A 16,584-nucleotide genomic window follows, 5' to 3' on the forward strand; every position below is an offset into this window, starting at 1 on the left:
GAAAATGGAAAAGTTCACATACTTGACTATACAATAGAACGACTAGACTAGTCTACGATAAGGGCAGGAAAGGCATCGACGGGTTCTGTTGAGTCTGTTCTGTAAGATATTATACACTTTGCAGCTCTATTCTTAGACTTGGGGAGATGGCTGGATCATTGTCTTTGCTGCTCCGGCCATGCCCTTAATTCGGGATTGTATTCCCTTCATCCAACTGTCCATGACTCAAGTCAAATATCGGATACGATGGCCGACTGGCCCATGGTATGACCCAAGGGTACAACTGATTCCCCTCTACATCAGTCGGCAGTGAATTTATTTGTATTTCCTTTCGTGTTCCCTTCTTTCAAAATCATGTGGCATGAGACATGATCTGGCGTGCAATCTTGCTGCGAGCACGGATTTTCTCGCCATTGAAAAGTAAGACCCACGGGACGAGGGTCAACAGGGCACTAATGCCGCCCAACAAACTGCTGGCGGCGGGGTAGCCGAGGTCGCGAAACATCTGGACGGTGAAAAGGGGGAAGACGGAGGCGAGGACGTTGCGCATGAAACTCTGGGCGGCGAGGGCGGAGGAGGCGTAGCGGTGGTAGACGTCGGCCAGGTAGTTAAAGACGGCGAGGTAGATGACGAAGATGCCCATCTCGGCGACGCCGATGGCGAGGACGGGCGAGATCCAATGCACGGACGAGTAGGTGGTCCAGCCGAACCAGAACAGGCCGATGGGCAGCAGGGCCGACTCGAGGCAGGCAAAGTACAGCCGGCCCTCGGGACTGGTGGTGAGTTTGGGCCAGCGGCGTTGGGCCAGCCGCGGCTGGTAGATGGACACGATGGTGGCCAGGATGGTGCCAACCGTGATGGCGGCAAAGACTGCGCCGTTTTGTTCGGTGGTGAAGCCGTGGCGGGTCGAAAACACCAGCGGCAGCACGGAGAAGGTCATGTACAGCAACGCCCAGGCAAACGACACCCACAGCGAAAAGAAGAAGACGACCGGCTCGGTGGCGAGCAGCTTGAACGGGAGCGTCAGCGACAGGTACAGCATGTGCGAGAGTGACGAGCGCGACTCGTCGGCCGCCACCTTGTACCGGACACGCACAGGGACGGTGTTGTTGGTGCCGTCGCCGGGAACGCCGTCATCACCCTTCTCATCCCTAGATGAAGGATCGGGGTTGCGGTTGCGGTGGTGGTCAGACTCGTTCTTCGCGCGCTGCTGGCCGCCTTCCAGCTTGTCGAGGTAGTGGTTGAGGGCTTTCGCCTTGCGGCTGAGCAGGACGGAGCCACGGGTCTCCTTGAAGAACAGACAGACGACGATGAGCATGATGCCCAGCGAGATGATCTGATGGTAGTAGACCCAGCGGAAGTCGGCGCGGCCGACGATGAAGCCGGAGCAGAGGGGCCCAATGCCGGTGCCGGCGAGGGCGGAGCCGCTGTAGATGGCCATGGGGGTGTTGCGATGGCGGGCGTCATACAGGTCGGACACGACGCCGCCCACCATGGTGGCGAACGTGCTGGCGCCGGCACCGACGAAGAAGCGCGCGACCAGCATGCCCGCGAACGACGGCGTGGTCGCGCAGGCAATCAGCCCGGCCAGGAACATGACGGCGCTCCCGATGAAGACCGGCCGCCGGCCGTTGATCTCAGAAAAGGGCGCCAGTATCATGGGCGACGTCGCGAAGCCCAAGCACCACGTCGTCACCCCCGTGTTGAATGCCACCCCGGACAGGTGCCATTTGGTTCGCTGCGGCGCCGACGCGATCGAGTACGCACCCGCGCTGTACGCGGCCATAAAGGTGCAGCAGCACGACAGGATCAGGATGGCGGTCTTGTGCGTCGCTGACCACGTCAGCGGTGATTCAAATCTCTTCAGCTTCAGCTTCGCCCGCGGGACGCTGCTGTCTGGTCCGGTCCCAGTCGCCTCCAGCACGATCTCCGTCTCGAACGTGAGATATTCGTATCGGATACCATCTTCGCCGACCTCGTCATGTTCCAAGGCCGGCACAGGCTCTTCGTCGGATATGATGCTCTGGATCTCAATGTCGTTCGAGTTGTGTCCATGTCCAGAAGCATGTCGCTGCTGGTCTTGTTGTTGCTGCTGCTGCTGTTGGGCCTGGGACGGCAAGGGCGATGACGACGAGACCAGTGCTTTTTCCCTGTCTCGCGCCATCCCGTAAATGTGAACCAGAGGCAAAGATTCTTGTTCAGAGGTCGCAGTCAATCAGTCAGTTAGTCCATCCATCTGTCCATCAAACGCTGACTGCATGGCTCTTCAGCATCGCTCAACCGGTATATGTGTGTGCGGCTCCCCCACTGATTATGCCGCCTCAAAAGTGCAATTACAAACCCAAAGCCCATCAAGCACCATACTAGACAACTAAACAACTACCTAGCCAGGTGTCGTCCGACGTCCTCCCCCCACAGCCGATCGGCCACGGGTACCGGCAACAGCAGCGCTCTCTCACTTGTTAGAGATTTTGGGGGTTCTCCAAAAAAGCATTTTACTAGTGCGAGGAATGTCCCCAAAGCCTGACCATTCTCCCCAAACGGGGTCCCTTTGGCCACTCACAGACACGATGTGGACTTCTGATCTGCTGAACTGGTGGCACTAGGAGAAGCAGGCCCCTCTCTCTCCGAGATACGTCCGAGGAAGAGAGCAAGGAACATGTCCTGATGCAAGTCCAGCATCCAGCGTCGAAGCATTCCCCGCGTCCCATTGTCCCCACGACTGGAACGACAGGTAGTGCGTCAGCGGCTCCCAAGAGCAAGAGGGGGTGTGAGATACACGGAGTACACTGCCGAGGAAAACTGGCCGAGATGCTATTTGGGCTTTCGCCCACTTACAGTGACCATCATCCTCATTAGGCGAGGCTGAGGGCTACTGGTCAAAGAGGCAGCAGAAGCCAATGCGCCTGGGAAGCATCAGGCATGCCCTTGGTTCGACACACAGGCACGCCCTTCGTTTGACTTGTTGACAACCTCCTGGCCGTTTGGGCCGTGGATACCCGGACCCCTACACCCCGGACCAGACATATCTCCTCACTTTCCTTCACACTCGGCACGCCTAAAGGCCAATTGTTGTTGATGGTTCAAGTGCGATCCCGCGGAGAAAGAGAGGGAACACGCCCCTTGGAACAAAATTCCTGCGGGTGCTGCGCATCACTCCCCCGTTCTCGTTCTCGCTCTCGTGCGTCTCTTGACACAATGTCCACCTGGATTACTATACAGTATACACTCGTATTACTATACACTTCTCATTTCCCCTCGGACATTATACCTCGGTTGGGCCTAGATACGGGTTTGCCTGCACGGTGAGGTTTGATATGATCCATTTGCTTCTTCGTCTTGATCGATTCGTTGTGCATGCCGCCACAGATCAGATCGATGACGCAAAGACTATGTTGCAGGCTCATCTGGCTATAAACAGTTGCGTAGACAGCTCCATGATTTCCGTGATGGATGAATAGTCTCAGACTCTAAATTCCATCCCTGTACGGAACTTTTTCTTACACCCGGAGCTCTCTAAACCAGGGTACGCCCAAGGCGGGAGGTACACGGGAAGAGGAAACCGGTCTTCAAACATGCCAACCTAGCAGATCGCATCCAACCATCCATATGCATGGGTATTGTATTGTACAAGTCATCGAGTTGACAAGATGTTTTTGTAGATGGGTATGTTCCCGGTAGTATCCAATCCATGTTCATGTCCAATCGTACATCAAGGTAGGAAACACGCTCAGAGAACCAGGGTCACTGTCACAGCTGCTGCAGCTATCGCAGTCCAGAGACCGACCGACTTCGAGGACGCATGCCCCTTGGCATCCGCAGTCTCCAGAATGGGAGTAGGCTCGTAGGTCTTTGGGGTGGACGAGTCGAGGGTGCCGTTCCAGCAGAATCGGTTGAAGCAGCTAGTGCAGACATCGGGGATATCTGTACCAGTGCGTTCAAGACTGCGGCTAAGGATGGCACAACCAACACATGTCGGCCAAGTCTCATCGACAGTGCCATTTGCCATGCTCGCTACGTGGAGGCCGTTCAGGATGATTGCGTCGCGGTACGAATTGTTGGTTGAAAAAGTGAACGTGGATTCGTTGCTGAGCGTCACGTACGGAGAATTGGGAATGTAGACAACGAGCGGCGGGATAGTGGAGCCTTCGGTAAAGTTGGAGGAGTTGCAGCCAAAAAACGTCGGGCGGGTGTTGAGTCCGAGATTCACAATAGTGTTCTGGTCTGGTATGCTCGGGAAGGCGGTGTTGTTGGCAATGTCGCTCAATGATCGTTCGTAGGTTGCGACCAGTGCAGTGGCATTTGGCCAGCTGTAGTTCGTATCGGCGGAGGAGTCGACGGCAAAAATGACATCGACGTGTCGATTAGGCTGGATCAGCGGGTGGAGAGGGATATTCTGGCCGTCCTCCCCGCCATCGACGAGGGTCAGTCGAGTCGAGTTGGCGCCTGGATCGGTTTCGGGGCTGTACTGGAAGAACGGGTTTGGTGTGTAGTCGGCAATGTCATCGTTGGCCTCGCCTAGATCACTTAATAAATGGCCAAGGAGTTTCTTCAACGTGTCAGATATGTCGGTCCCGTTCAGATTAAGCAGGAACTGGTTGAATAGTGAGGACGAGGTTCCCATAATGAATCCGGCGTTGTCAAATCCCACCACACATGTGTCATTGTCGGGAACCTCGCCAGCCGTGAAGTTGCTGCCCAGATATCGCACAGGGGCAAAGCCATAGGAGGTGGGATCCCAAGTGCCCATTTCGAAGGCATTGAATTCGAACACCGTTGTGTTCCCCGAGATCAGCACCTCGTCTGGGGCCCGTCCGTCGGCAACCAGAATGGGAAAGGGATAATCGCCATTTTGGAAACCTTTCGACTGCGCAATCGAAGACCATAAATAAGAGGAGCCTCCGTCGGTAGCATTGATCAACTGGAAGGAAAGCGCGCGACCCCAGACATCGGTCAAGGAGATATCAAAGCCGGCATCGTCCTTCCCATCAACATCGCTCACAAGATGCGAGTAGTATTCAGCAGTGTCGAATAACTGAACCCCGCCAGTGTCTGGGCCTTTGAAGACGGAGTTTCCAAATTCCCAAACGGAGCCTGCATCATCGGCTTGTAGTGCTCCCACGGTGGTCCAATTGTTCATCATCAGAGAACCAACCAGCCAGCCGCCGCCACTAAGGCCGGAAAGGTAGGTCGCTGATTGGAGCAGGCCGCCCAGGTGTCCAGTGCCAGTATTGTTATCGGTTCGAGAATCGAACGCCTTAATGGCCCCCGCTCCGTTCATCAAGGCGCGCCAGCCCCCTCCAGACACGGCAATGCCAATGTTGGGTAAAGCAGAGGCGTTGTTGGAGACTCGGTCAATGTAAGCCCCAGCGTCAAATCCCGTGATATTCAAACGGCTCAAGAGTGTCCGCATTGGCTCGACCGTGTTGTTCCGTCTTATTTCCAGCCATGCTGTCTCATTGGGTGACAATGACGCCGCGCTCCTCACAGAAGGACGACTCGCAGGACATTGGACATGGGTAGGAGTGTAATCGTCCGGCGCGTTTGGGAGGGCACGACGCAGGTGGCCGACATCTTTCACGGCATCGAGATACACCTCTTCGGCGGAAATTGCGGATGCTAGTATAGGAGATCAGTGCCAGCTCTTTCGTTCTCGCACCGCGGTCTTGATCTTGACAGGAGTCGGGGCTCACCGGTCGTGCTCACAGCAAGGGCACTGGCAGCCGCAGCTAAATAAGGCAGCTTCATGATAATTGATATCTAATTGATTCTGACTCTGTAGTTTGGAAGAGGAACGGAAACTGCCACCAAAGAGAAGACGGTGATAACATGAGAAAACAGAAGAAATTAGAAAATATACACTTAATGATATTCACCTGCGCGACAATGACAGGGCAGCGCGAACAGGCATCAATAGTAGTGGTACAGAGTAGTTCGAATCTGGCGGATTGCGCCGTGGTAACATATGTAGGTGTAGGGGAGGTCAAGGTTCAAGGTATGGGAGCCCTGAGTCTGCATTAATCATTTTCACTTTCACAACATTCTCATTCGAGCAGCTGGGATGATGTCAATCCTTGATCCACTCAGGCCGACTGTCGCACTCGACTCGTCCGGTCGGGGGTGAAGGGAGGCTGAGCTGGAGCACCGCCGTTCCGATTCATCCGTGCAACGATGCCGTATTTGTTGAAGCTGAGATGGAGGCGGGCCGGGCAGGGCAGGGCAGCACACAGCACATCACAGCACAGCGCAGCACAGAGCGCAGCGCAGCGCAGACCTCAGGGTGGGCTGGTACACGAGGCACGAGGCACAAGGCTGCATTATCGAGTGCATAAGCAAGCCCGGCAGAGCATGGGTATGTCCGGAGTACACTATACCTAGCACGGAGCACGGAGCTACTCCTGCGCCTGCGCCTGTGGCTGCGGCTGCGTAATGCTTTGCAGTCACCACAGCATCGATGACTATCCTGACTGGTGCTGACCTTTCGCTACTACTCTTAGATACACTATTACTGACTACTACTGGTACAATCCCTAACCTTCTATTCACCCGCCCTCCGGCACTCTACCTAATCGGTATCTTCCGCCTCCTGTTCGTTTCCAGCGACGATGCTCTAATGCGATGCCACTACCCCGTACACCGGACCTAACCCGATATTCCACGGAGAGAGACGGTCCCAACGCTGAACCATGAACAATATCAATCACATTCCACTACTCTCAGACAGCTGCTGTTTCAGAATCGCCATATTTAACCGTCTCCCTCCCTGACCCCGACACCGGGAATTGGGAAGCGTCAGGTCAGATGCACCAAACCTCCCTTTCACTCCCAATAGCTCACCATCTTGCCGAACATGTCAACCATGCCCCAAATGCCGCTTCTGAGACAATTTGATTGCACAATCTGCGAGTGATCCACGAAGAGAACGGGTTGACATGGACATGGATTCCAAACTCTTGCACATACCAGTTGGACACCGGCGGATCTGTTGCCTCGAACAGGACCTTTCTCTGGGTCTGGGGAAGCTCTCGCAGAATGGCTTGCATCATGTCTGTTCGGCAGCTCTTGACGTTTTCCGTGATGCCTCCTTAGCCTTCACTCTCCATCATCATTCTTTTCACGCCAGCGTCGATACATTTCTTGCCTAGGTTAATCACCTTGCTGGGGTCTGGGGTCTGAGGTCCCAGGTCCCCATGGCTTCCAAATCTTCCCCGGCCGTGTTACCCCCTGCGCCGAACTTGACACCCAGTTCTGGTGTAGCTCAACCCCACGTTGTACACTCTGTCTACGAGGCGGAGCCAGTCGTCTGCTGGGAATGACCAAGAAACCCAAAAACAGTTCGACCATGTCGAATCCCATGTCTTTGCACTTTCGCAGGTACTTTTCCACCACGGTGGTGGTGTCCGGTTGTGTCAACACATGCTCCATCCAGCAGCCAGTACTAACGTTGATATTATATTGATGAGCAAGATTGACAAGCTCTCGCTCCGCCCCTCGAGCATCAAAGAGAAGCCCCCGCCAGCAAGTTTGAGCCCGAGCCGCGACGTAGTGTCCCATACATGTAGTCTTCAGGGCATCCTGCCAAATCTCAGGCAGCCTCGCCGGTCTTACTGCTTTGGTGAGTGAACTCGTAGCACCTCGTGCTGCCTTGGACCTCCGTGTGCCAGATGGGGTGAGAGGGTTCGTCCGTGGCTAATACTGTCCATCAACCGAGGTGAGACTGGATACTGGCGGCGGAGAAGGTCGCTTGAGTTGGCCAGGGTGTGGGAGAGTCGTCACTGTCCTGTCGCATTCTTGATATACAAATTCGCATTCGAGCATGCTCTGACCTGGCCTTGCGGATGATGTTATCGAGTTAACCTCCACCGCGCGCCCGCGAGTCAATCATGACGATGCTACAAGACACTCGCACAAGACTACGCTGGGCGCCCGCGTTGGCTCGTTCCAGACTCAATCTTGTGGTCGTCGGGTCCGTTTCAAGTGTAGACACGACGTCCTTGCCATCAACCCCATATAGATATCATCGTTCGACAATGCCTGAATCGGAGAGTACCGCCCAGAAAAAGGAATCAGCCCGTCACATCCGCACGGATTCTCCCACGGTGTATCCTCTCGCGACACCCGTCCTGCCTTCCTCGACCACGCTGCCCTCTTCCTCTGCGTCCTTCTCATATCTGACTTCGAAATCACTGCCCAGGCCACGCCAGGTGCGTTTTTGTGCAAGGTACTCAGCACCGGGTGAGGCGGTGCCGTTGACAGCGACCATGTCCCCTCTACCGCGCCTAGTGAGCGCATCTGATTGCGTTGCAGTAACCCCGGAAATTAGCTGTTGGGTTGTGCCACGGCCTGTGCGAGGGCTTTGCATGGGCCGTGTGCGCGAAACGTATCGCCCCGTGCGAAGATCGAATTCTGGCGGTTCTGACTCTGACTCGGAATCCATGTCAAGCTCGGCATCATGTTCCGCTGCACCATTTAGCTCACCAGCTTCGGTCTCCGCTGTACGGGTCTGCTCTGCCTGTTTAGTAGCGGTTTCCAGCACACTCTGGAAGTCTGCTCGCCATTCGCCTGTCCAAAGTCGACTCTCGTCAGTCTGCAAGGCCAACTCCAATTCAAACGGTGTGATGATTGGTCTATAGAACTCCTTGCTGTCGACGAGGGAGCTTTCCCAACATCCAATGACAATCCAGCCGCCGATCTCGGAAAAATTGGCAAGCTTGGCCGGATTGAGTTTGCCCACAACGAAGAGGTAGGATTTCTTGCCCGCGGCGGCAATCTTCCGTTGAATATGTGACAGAATATCCATGTAGTTTTTGACACTTAGCGTGTTGATAAGGATCCCCCAGACAGGGACAGTAGCAAGCGAGGTTACAATGGCGTAGCGTCGACGGAGAAGGAGTCTTGTAGAAGTCTCAAGCGCCGCAGACGTCGAGGCTGAGGTGCTACTTGTATCGGTAGGATATACTCTGACACTTGCCATACGGGATGTCAAGGTGAGAAGTAAAGACGTTGGCGGCTCAGAGATGTGGAATAGGCTCCATTGCAAAAGAGAAGATGGATCCTCAATTACAGACTTGGGCACTGTGCGGTTAGGTATCGAAGATGAAGGATCGTGGACAATGGATGCTGCAAACACATTCGAATACCCGAGTCGTTCCAGCATCGCAGTCACGGGCTGGACATGTGCTGCGTACGGTACGTCGGCGGTCAGGACCACCTTTGTGTCGATGTCCGGAAAAGAATCTCGGAAAGCCATAACCACAGCCTCGTAGTCGAGGTCTATGGTGGTGAATATATGCATAACAGGCAGTCTCGCCGTCGGCGACAGGCACGCGCGGCCGTAGTGCACAACGGCGTCTGCATCAACATGTTCTGCCGCGACCTCGTCCACGCAACAGGAGCCGTAGGATGTGTCGCCGAGGATGGTCAGTCTCACCGGCTTGTCGTCGTCGATCGAGAGAGCAGCAACTTCGGCTTCGGGCGAAAGCGGACCTTCTCTGGTATTTTCCTGCGATGCCCCCCTTTCTCGCAGACCTCGAGCCAGAAGTTGGTAGACTCGGGCCGAATGGGGGAGCATCTGGTCCGGGAATTGTAGGGCCACTCGCTTCCATTTTCGCTGTCTGATCTCATTGATCGTCCTGTTGATTTCGTATCGTGTCGTCAGCTGCTCATCAGACAGAACTTCCACCGGGTTTCGTGTATCTTCCGGAAGCCCCTCGCTCAAGAGGAGGGTGTCGGGCGTCGATAGAACAGGCGGGGCAGTGAGTTCTCCCGCCATAATGTTGTTTACTGGCTGCGAAGTGTGTTTCCTTTTCCCTCACATCAACATCAACGACCCGACCCTTGGAAGTGTCTGCTCCGTTTCCAGTTCAGCATGTGTACGTTTAGGTATCGAGTATCGAGGCGGCGAAGGCGTAAATTTTTGGCACCACGTACGAACAGGGATATCTTGGCATCTGGTTGGAAACTTGAAGGCTGTGTCAGCAGGGCAGAAACTATCACGATTGGCTCCGACACAACGACGAGGCTACTAGCGGAAGCAATCTTATCTAATCTTCTCACCACTGCCACCTTGGTGCCACCACTGCCACCTGCTGTACTCGTACGTCATGCGATCTTGGTTGAAGTCTCGTTGTAGTGAGTACTAATTACTGTACATTTCGTATCCGTCCATGGGTCCCAATCCCACAATTCGAGACAGAAGACGACTTGCAGACGATATCATTGCCCAGACTTCAAGTCGTTGCAATCTCTCTTGATCATGCCTGTGGTTTTGACACTGTTCCACGCCATCCAGGGCGCTGCTAGCGTCTACGCCGGATTGCTCTCCGCCATGGCCATCTACAACCTTCAACAACGTGAAGAGCAAGCCGAGCATGCGGCTCAGTATTCTAATACAGCTGCATCTCAACTCCATAAGACGAGGACTACTCAAACTAGTGGAGCTGTGGCAGTAAGTGGTTCTTGTCAACAGCTTCTCTCCGAAGCTCCATCGAGAACAAGCACTTGTCGTCCTCATTCATGCACTAACACGTGTGGCCAGGCAATATCCTCCGTGATCTCGTCCGTGACACTTGCTGTCATCTCATCCTCCGACGGTCGAAGCCCGGTCCCATTCCTCCTCAGCGCAGTGAACGCAGTCGGCCTGGGACTTGCCTACAGACATCTCCAGAATTTCTGGCGCGGCAAAGCCAAGGTCCCGTTCCTCTCAGATTACAATGATGGCATCCGTGCCTCAAATCAGCTGCAACAGGCATTGGGAGCTTTGGCAGTCAGCTGGGCGATTTCAAGCGTAGTCCATCTCTGGCGGACGACCAGTAGCTGATTTAGGGAGGAGAAACAGCATGAGACCAAGCTGAGATACTGAGTACGGAGTACATAAGCTGCTTTTCGAGATCGGGTTGAACTACTCCGGGCTAGGGCTTCGGAAGAATGCTTCGAGCTTTTGATGGTTGGGTGCCTGGGGGGCAGTGGATGAGGTGCATTTGCCGAAAAGATTCCCGCTTCCGACTAATTCTGCGGTGCGGGGTCCGGTATTGGGTTCAACCACCTCCACCATCTTCGTCAACTCGTCGGGAAACCATTCTTCCATTCTTTCATCACTCAATCCTCTCAAGTCTCGCGACCCTTTTTCCTTCTCTCGTTGCACCTTTGGCGACCCGGACCAGACTTTATTACCACTACACCCTCTTACGACTACTTCGGTTTCTACCCCTCAAATGGACCCTTTCGAGTACAACGCCAACCCTGGCCGAGTGGTCTTCGGACCAGGGAGCATCCAGAAACTCCCAGATGAGATAAGCCGGCTGGGCTTGAAGTCACCTCTTCTTATCTCGACACCTCAGCAAGTCAGCCAAGCAGAGGATCTCGCGAAGATCCTGGCCGGCGCGTCCATTGAACCTGCTGGGACATACACCAATGCGACCATGCATACCCCATCTCACATCACCGAAGAAGCCATGTCCTTCCTCCGCGAGAATTCTGCAGACTGCGTCGTTTCAATAGGAGGAGGGTCAACAATAGGCTTGGGCAAAGCTATATCGATCCGGACGGGTTTACCTCATATCTGCATCCCAACTACGTACGCAGGGAGTGAAATGACACCCATCCTCGGAGAGACGCAGGACGGCCGGAAAACGACGCGGTCAGATGCCAAGATCCTTCCTGGAACAGTGATCTACGACGTCAACCTGACCATGACGCTTCCCGCCTCACTGAGTGCCACATCCGGCGTCAACGCCATTGCACACGCCGTCGAGGCTTTGTACGCGAAGAACAAAAATCCGATCATATCGCTTCTAGCGCTCGAGGGCACCAAGGCCCTAGCTGAATCCCTACCGGAAATCATCGAGAACCCTCAATCCCTACCCGCCCGAGAGAAAGCCCAGTATGGCGCCTGGCTGTGCGGCGTCTGCCTCGGTTCCTCCTCGATGGCCCTGCACCACAAATTATGCCACACACTGGGCGGCTCATTCAATCTGCCACACGCCGAGACACATACTATCGTGCTGCCACATGCGCTGTCCTACAATGCCCCCGCGATCCCCGATGCGATAGCAAAGCTTGCCTCCGTCCTGCCCGGCAGTGACGGCGACGCCATCAAAGGACTCAACGTTCTTCTCGAGAAACTCAAGGTCAAGCGTGCCTTGAAAGACTTTGGCATGAAGGAAGAGGATATCGACAAGGCCGCCGAGATTGCAGTGAGCAACCAGTACCCCAACCCGAGGAAGGTTGAGAAGGGTCCCATTCGCGAGTTGATCCGGAGAGCGTGGGCGGGGGAACCTGCCAGGGCAAATTTATAAGCTGTTCTTTCAGTTGTAATCTAGACTGATACAATATTCTTAGAAACATAAGAGACTTTGCTACCAAACCAGCTGTTCCTGGCGCCTGAGTCCTGATTGTTGAATCGAGGTCTCTTCCGTCCTGCCCTGGTCAAGACATACTTGACAAGCAGAGCCTGGTGCAGGTACTCCATGGCATGGGGTTATTGGTTACAGTGTTCTCTGATTTCCTGTTGGAGCCTTCTATTTTCGTATATGTCGCTTTTAGTTCGCCTCAGATGCTTCCAATGCAGTATGCAAGACATGACACAACAACTGCCCATCTAGGTCTAGATCTAGGTGTTCCCACTTCACTTTCCGCTGGAGTATTGTCTAGATTTGATTTGTACTGCGCAGATCTGCATCATTCACCGTCTGCCTGCGCCGCGTTTTTACTGGTTTTCTCCTTCTCTGGCACCCAACGGCTAATCACAGTGAAACCGATGGCGAAAGCTAACATAAGGATCCAAATGAGGTGGCCGCCCCAGATGCGGCTCCGCACACTGGCTGCGAACAGGCTGGCGAACAGAGCTGGCGAGAACGCGCGGATCCCCGATATAATGGTGAGTGCGAGGGCATTGAGCGTCCCGAGCACCTGAGGGCTGGGGCTGACATCGTTAAGAACAAGCTGGATCGCGGTGAAGGACATGCTGACGCCGCTGCCGATGACGAGGTTGACTGGGGCGATGGCCCAGAAGATCGCGTTCAACCGATTGCGGAGGAGGATGTTGCAGAGCGGTAGCACGGCAAAGAAGAAGGGATACGCGATCGCGCAGAGGCGCATGACACCACTCGTGCCGATCCGTGCTTGCAGCCAAGGGAACACAAGCAAAAGCCACAATGCCTGGCTGAGTCCGCCAATGCCCATGAACAGCGAGATCTGGAACGGCCCGAGTTCGAACCCACCCAGCGAGATGGGGGTGAAGAAGAAGACAGGGATAATGGCCGTGTACGCGTATGCCAGCAGCATCACGTGTGCATAGATGTATAATGTGATAGGCACATTTGGGGACCGGAGCAGCTCGAGCGTCGACATGGGCGGAGGGTCAAGTGAAGATGAAGACTTGGATGTACGGACCAATGTCTGTTGCGGTGTTGATTGGGCTTGTTAGTGCCTACTTTGGCCCTGTGAATGACGGGGGCAAGGAAGAGGAAGGGGAAGGAACAGGATAGTTGTACTTCTTTGATGAATACTGCACTAGTTATAGTGGCAACAGCCCCGATGGAGCCCGTCACGATCGTAGGCAATGCGTAAGGGTATTCGCGCAAGAATCTGATATGGCCGAAGAGACGAGGGTATACCGTCGCCGGCTTTGCAAGCGTACCGCCTGTGGATGGCATGCTTTGCAGTTAGATACACTTTGCAGCTTCCTGAGCGGTAACTCAATCTTCGATCGAAGATATGGAGGGAGAGAACATACCGAGTAAGGGGCCCAAAAAGATGCCTAGATTGCCTGCGAATGCGAAGAAGCTAAATGCCCGAGCTTGAGTCTTTTGTGTGCTATTCTCCGTGATCATCGTTCGAATGGTCCTATATCAAATCCCCTGGTGTAAGCGGCTGTAGTCTTTTGTGCTCTGGATCTCCAGTGGCTGCCAGGTGGGATGAGAGGACTTACACGATAGTGCCTGCGAAGATGCCCGCAAAGCAGCGGAGCAGGATCATCTGCCAGATGGTCTTGCTGAGGCCAAAGACGGCCGTGGCAACAGTGACGCCGCCCAAGGAGAATACCAGCACGGGTTTGCGTCCCCAGTAATCGGCGGCTCGGCCCCAGGGGATCATGAGCAACATTTGAGTGAGGGAGAAGAGCGATTCCTGCATTTCCGATGGATCAGACTGGGCATCTAGCAATAGCAATGACAGATGCACTTGAGGTCACCGAGGGAACGCACTATTAGTCCGCTATAGAATCCAACGTCTGTCTTCGCAACTTCGCCTGTTTCCCAGATCATCTGGTTGATGAAGGGGAAGATGCAGAAGAACGCCACGGGCTCGACCGAACGCGCAAAGGAGAGGAAGAAGATCTGATCCTTTGGCAGCGGCTTGTCATCTTCGTCCGCGTGGCCGTTGCGTGTAACACCTTGCTCATCGTCAAGGGGCGGTGGTACATTGGCTGGTGGAGCGAGTAAGGCCGTCGTCTCGTCAATGCGAGGATCGGTGGTACCTTCAGAGATGTCTGCCGAAGTCATATTGAGTGACCGTGACGGGACCATGCGGAAAAGGAAGCAGGGGTGGGTGAGAGACGAATAGACGGCAGTGTTATATTGTTATATTAGAAGTGCTGTGCTACGTAAGAAAGTCGCAATCGAGGCTCCATTGAACTGCTTAACTGTGATGAGTGCTTATCTGACCTACCTACATGGGTACCTAGGTGCTAGGTACTGTATAGGAAGGGGTAGGTACTCCGTACTGGGGGGACAGCACCTGTCGTGGGCAGATCACGTCAGTGGTTAGGTACCTACCACTAGGGCTCTTAGGGGGGAGATTCTAACCATTCTCGCCCAATCTGAGGCCCCTTAGCCTCCTAAGCCCCTAAGCCTAGGGCCCTAGATGCTGCTTACATAACACCCTACACCGTCGACATTTGGAGTTCACCGCCCCCCACCAGTACTCCAGTGATCTTCCACTACTACCCACGCCAAAGGCTGCAGGGCAGGTGTTTTTCTCTTCCCGCAGTGTAGGGAAGCATGCTCTTGGTGTGACCATGTTCATTGAGCTTTCAATATTCACTCTCTGCTCCACCTCGGCGTCCACCTCGAATCTCATCCAATACAGCAATATCATGCTTTGAGGCCGGGCCTCTCCTTCTCTCAGCCATGCTCGACATCATCTGCACCCTGCCTCTCAAGTCTGACCTCTTTGCTCAGGCCGTACATCCCTACGAACCTATCTTCGCTGTGGGCCTGTCTTCCGGACATGTGCAAGCGTACAAGCTACCTTCAGACTCCGATGTCGTTGACGATTCGTCTCAAGACAGTTCTACCTCCCTGCCCAAGACTACAAATCTAGTTAACGATACCGACTCTACTGCGGTCCATCCCTCGTTACGCAGATCCTCCACTGCAAGTGCGTCGGAAAGCGGACTGGGATCTATAGACACAATCTGGGCTACGAGGAGACACAAGGGCTCCTGTCGATGCCTTGGTTTTGGCCATGACGGGCAAATATGTTATTCGGCAGGAACCGACGGTTTGGTAAAGGCCTTCACCACCGAAACTGGCCAAGTTGTTGGCAAGATTGTGATTCCGCCCAGTATAACGGGAGAAGCCATCGATGGGCCGACCGTACTGCATGCCCTGTCTCCGCAGGCGCTCCTACTCGCCACCGATTCCGGGAAGCTGTATCTACAAGACCTGAGGCAAGGTGGCAAAGAGATCGTGTCAAGAGCAAGTCAAACCTGGACACCACACGGCGCTGAACACATCAATGCGCTTGTGCCTTTGCCTGTCAGTGAAACAAGCACCAGCGGAATCCCGAAACAGTGGGTTAGCGTGGGCGGCACCACGCTGGCAGTGACTGACCTGCGCAAGGGGACCATTGCAACAAGTGAGGATCAGGAAGTGGAGCTGACAAGTGTGGTCATGGTTCAAGGCCTGAAAAAGGGTGGCACTAGTGTTGGCGAGAAGGTCCTGGTGGGCCAAAGCGACGGCGTGGTCAGCTTGTGGGAGAGAGGGGTATGGGGTGACATTGACGAACGTGTGGTACTTGATCGAGGAGGCCTCAGCGTCGACAGTCTGGCAGAGGTGCCCTTTGGCTTTGGAGGAGGGAAGCTAAAGATGAACGAGAAGCTGGTGGCCGCCGGTCTCGAAGATGGCAGAGTGCGCTTCATGAGAATTGGTCGAAACGGAGTCATGGCCGACATGGACGCCAGACACGATGAGATCGATGGAGTGGTAGCTTTAGGATTCGATGTCGAAGGACGCATGATCAGCGGCGGAGGTCAAACAATCAAGGTGTGGACCGAAGCCAAAGGCCTTCCTGGCGGCGGACGCGGAGGGATCACGAAACACGTCCTATCTTCAGACGATGACAGCGACGATTCTGACGTGCAAGATAGCAGTGACGAGGAGGACCAACCCAAATCGAAACGGAAGAAGCGCAAGAGGAACAAGGGGAAGGATAAGTCGGGGGGGAAAGCGTTGGACTTGGACTTTTCTCTTTGACGCATGACGAGTGTACAGAAAAGCAATGTTGTGTTTACCAAGGATGTATGTACATTGATCCTCTGCCTACATACAGACATGATTTCAAAAGAGCTGGAGGAAGCATTGA

The 16,584-nt window shown here is 54.5% G+C and overlaps 8 protein-coding genes across 8 annotated transcripts; 3 read left to right on the top strand and 5 right to left on the bottom strand.

Moving 5' to 3' along the window:
* Positions 1-352: 352 nt before the first annotated feature.
* On the bottom strand, positions 353-2,164 carry A1O3_08796 (uncharacterized protein; the record flags this gene model as incomplete). The annotated part of the gene is made up of 1 exon (XM_007738892.1): positions 353-2,164. One exon carries the CDS (start codon positions 2,162-2,164, stop codon positions 353-355), a length of 1,812 nt encoding a protein of 603 aa, XP_007737082.1.
* Positions 2,165-3,730: 1,566 nt separating this feature from the next.
* On the bottom strand, positions 3,731-5,748 carry A1O3_08797 (lysophospholipase; the record flags this gene model as incomplete). Its single annotated transcript, XM_007738893.1, has 2 exons — positions 3,731-5,619; positions 5,694-5,748. The coding sequence occupies 2 exons, from the start codon at positions 5,746-5,748 to the stop codon at positions 3,731-3,733; spliced, it is 1,944 nt and encodes a 647-aa protein (XP_007737083.1).
* Positions 5,749-7,146: 1,398 nt separating this feature from the next.
* On the bottom strand, positions 7,147-7,425 carry A1O3_08798 (uncharacterized protein; the record flags this gene model as incomplete). The annotated part of the gene is made up of 1 exon (XM_007738894.1): positions 7,147-7,425. One exon carries the CDS (start codon positions 7,423-7,425, stop codon positions 7,147-7,149), a length of 279 nt encoding a protein of 92 aa, XP_007737084.1.
* Positions 7,426-8,074: 649 nt separating this feature from the next.
* On the bottom strand, positions 8,075-9,772 carry A1O3_08799 (diphthamide biosynthesis protein 2; the record flags this gene model as incomplete). Its single annotated transcript, XM_007738895.1, has 1 exon — positions 8,075-9,772. One exon carries the CDS (start codon positions 9,770-9,772, stop codon positions 8,075-8,077), a length of 1,698 nt encoding a protein of 565 aa, XP_007737085.1.
* Positions 9,773-10,255: 483 nt separating this feature from the next.
* On the top strand, positions 10,256-10,819 carry A1O3_08800 (uncharacterized protein; the record flags this gene model as incomplete). Its single annotated transcript, XM_007738896.1, has 2 exons — positions 10,256-10,447; positions 10,538-10,819. 2 exons carry the CDS (start codon positions 10,256-10,258, stop codon positions 10,817-10,819), a joined length of 474 nt encoding a protein of 157 aa, XP_007737086.1.
* Positions 10,820-11,213: 394 nt separating this feature from the next.
* Positions 11,214-12,296, top strand: A1O3_08801 (uncharacterized protein; the record flags this gene model as incomplete). Its single annotated transcript, XM_007738897.1, has 1 exon — positions 11,214-12,296. One exon carries the CDS (start codon positions 11,214-11,216, stop codon positions 12,294-12,296), a length of 1,083 nt encoding a protein of 360 aa, XP_007737087.1.
* Positions 12,297-12,678: 382 nt separating this feature from the next.
* Positions 12,679-14,501, bottom strand: A1O3_08802 (uncharacterized protein; the record flags this gene model as incomplete). The annotated part of the gene is made up of 5 exons (XM_007738898.1): positions 12,679-13,398; positions 13,494-13,642; positions 13,736-13,845; positions 13,931-14,127; positions 14,205-14,501. 5 exons carry the CDS (start codon positions 14,499-14,501, stop codon positions 12,679-12,681), a joined length of 1,473 nt encoding a protein of 490 aa, XP_007737088.1.
* A 627-nt stretch (positions 14,502-15,128) lies between these two features.
* A1O3_08803 (uncharacterized protein) lies at positions 15,129-16,475 on the top strand (the record flags this gene model as incomplete). The annotated part of the gene is made up of 1 exon (XM_007738899.1): positions 15,129-16,475. One exon carries the CDS (start codon positions 15,129-15,131, stop codon positions 16,473-16,475), a length of 1,347 nt encoding a protein of 448 aa, XP_007737089.1.
* Between the last annotated feature and the right edge of the window lie 109 nt (positions 16,476-16,584).

Source organism: Capronia epimyces (assembly GCF_000585565.1).
Source record: "Capronia epimyces CBS 606.96 chromosome Unknown aczIQ-supercont1.8, whole genome shotgun sequence".
NCBI lineage: Eukaryota > Fungi > Ascomycota > Eurotiomycetes > Chaetothyriales > Herpotrichiellaceae > Capronia > Capronia epimyces.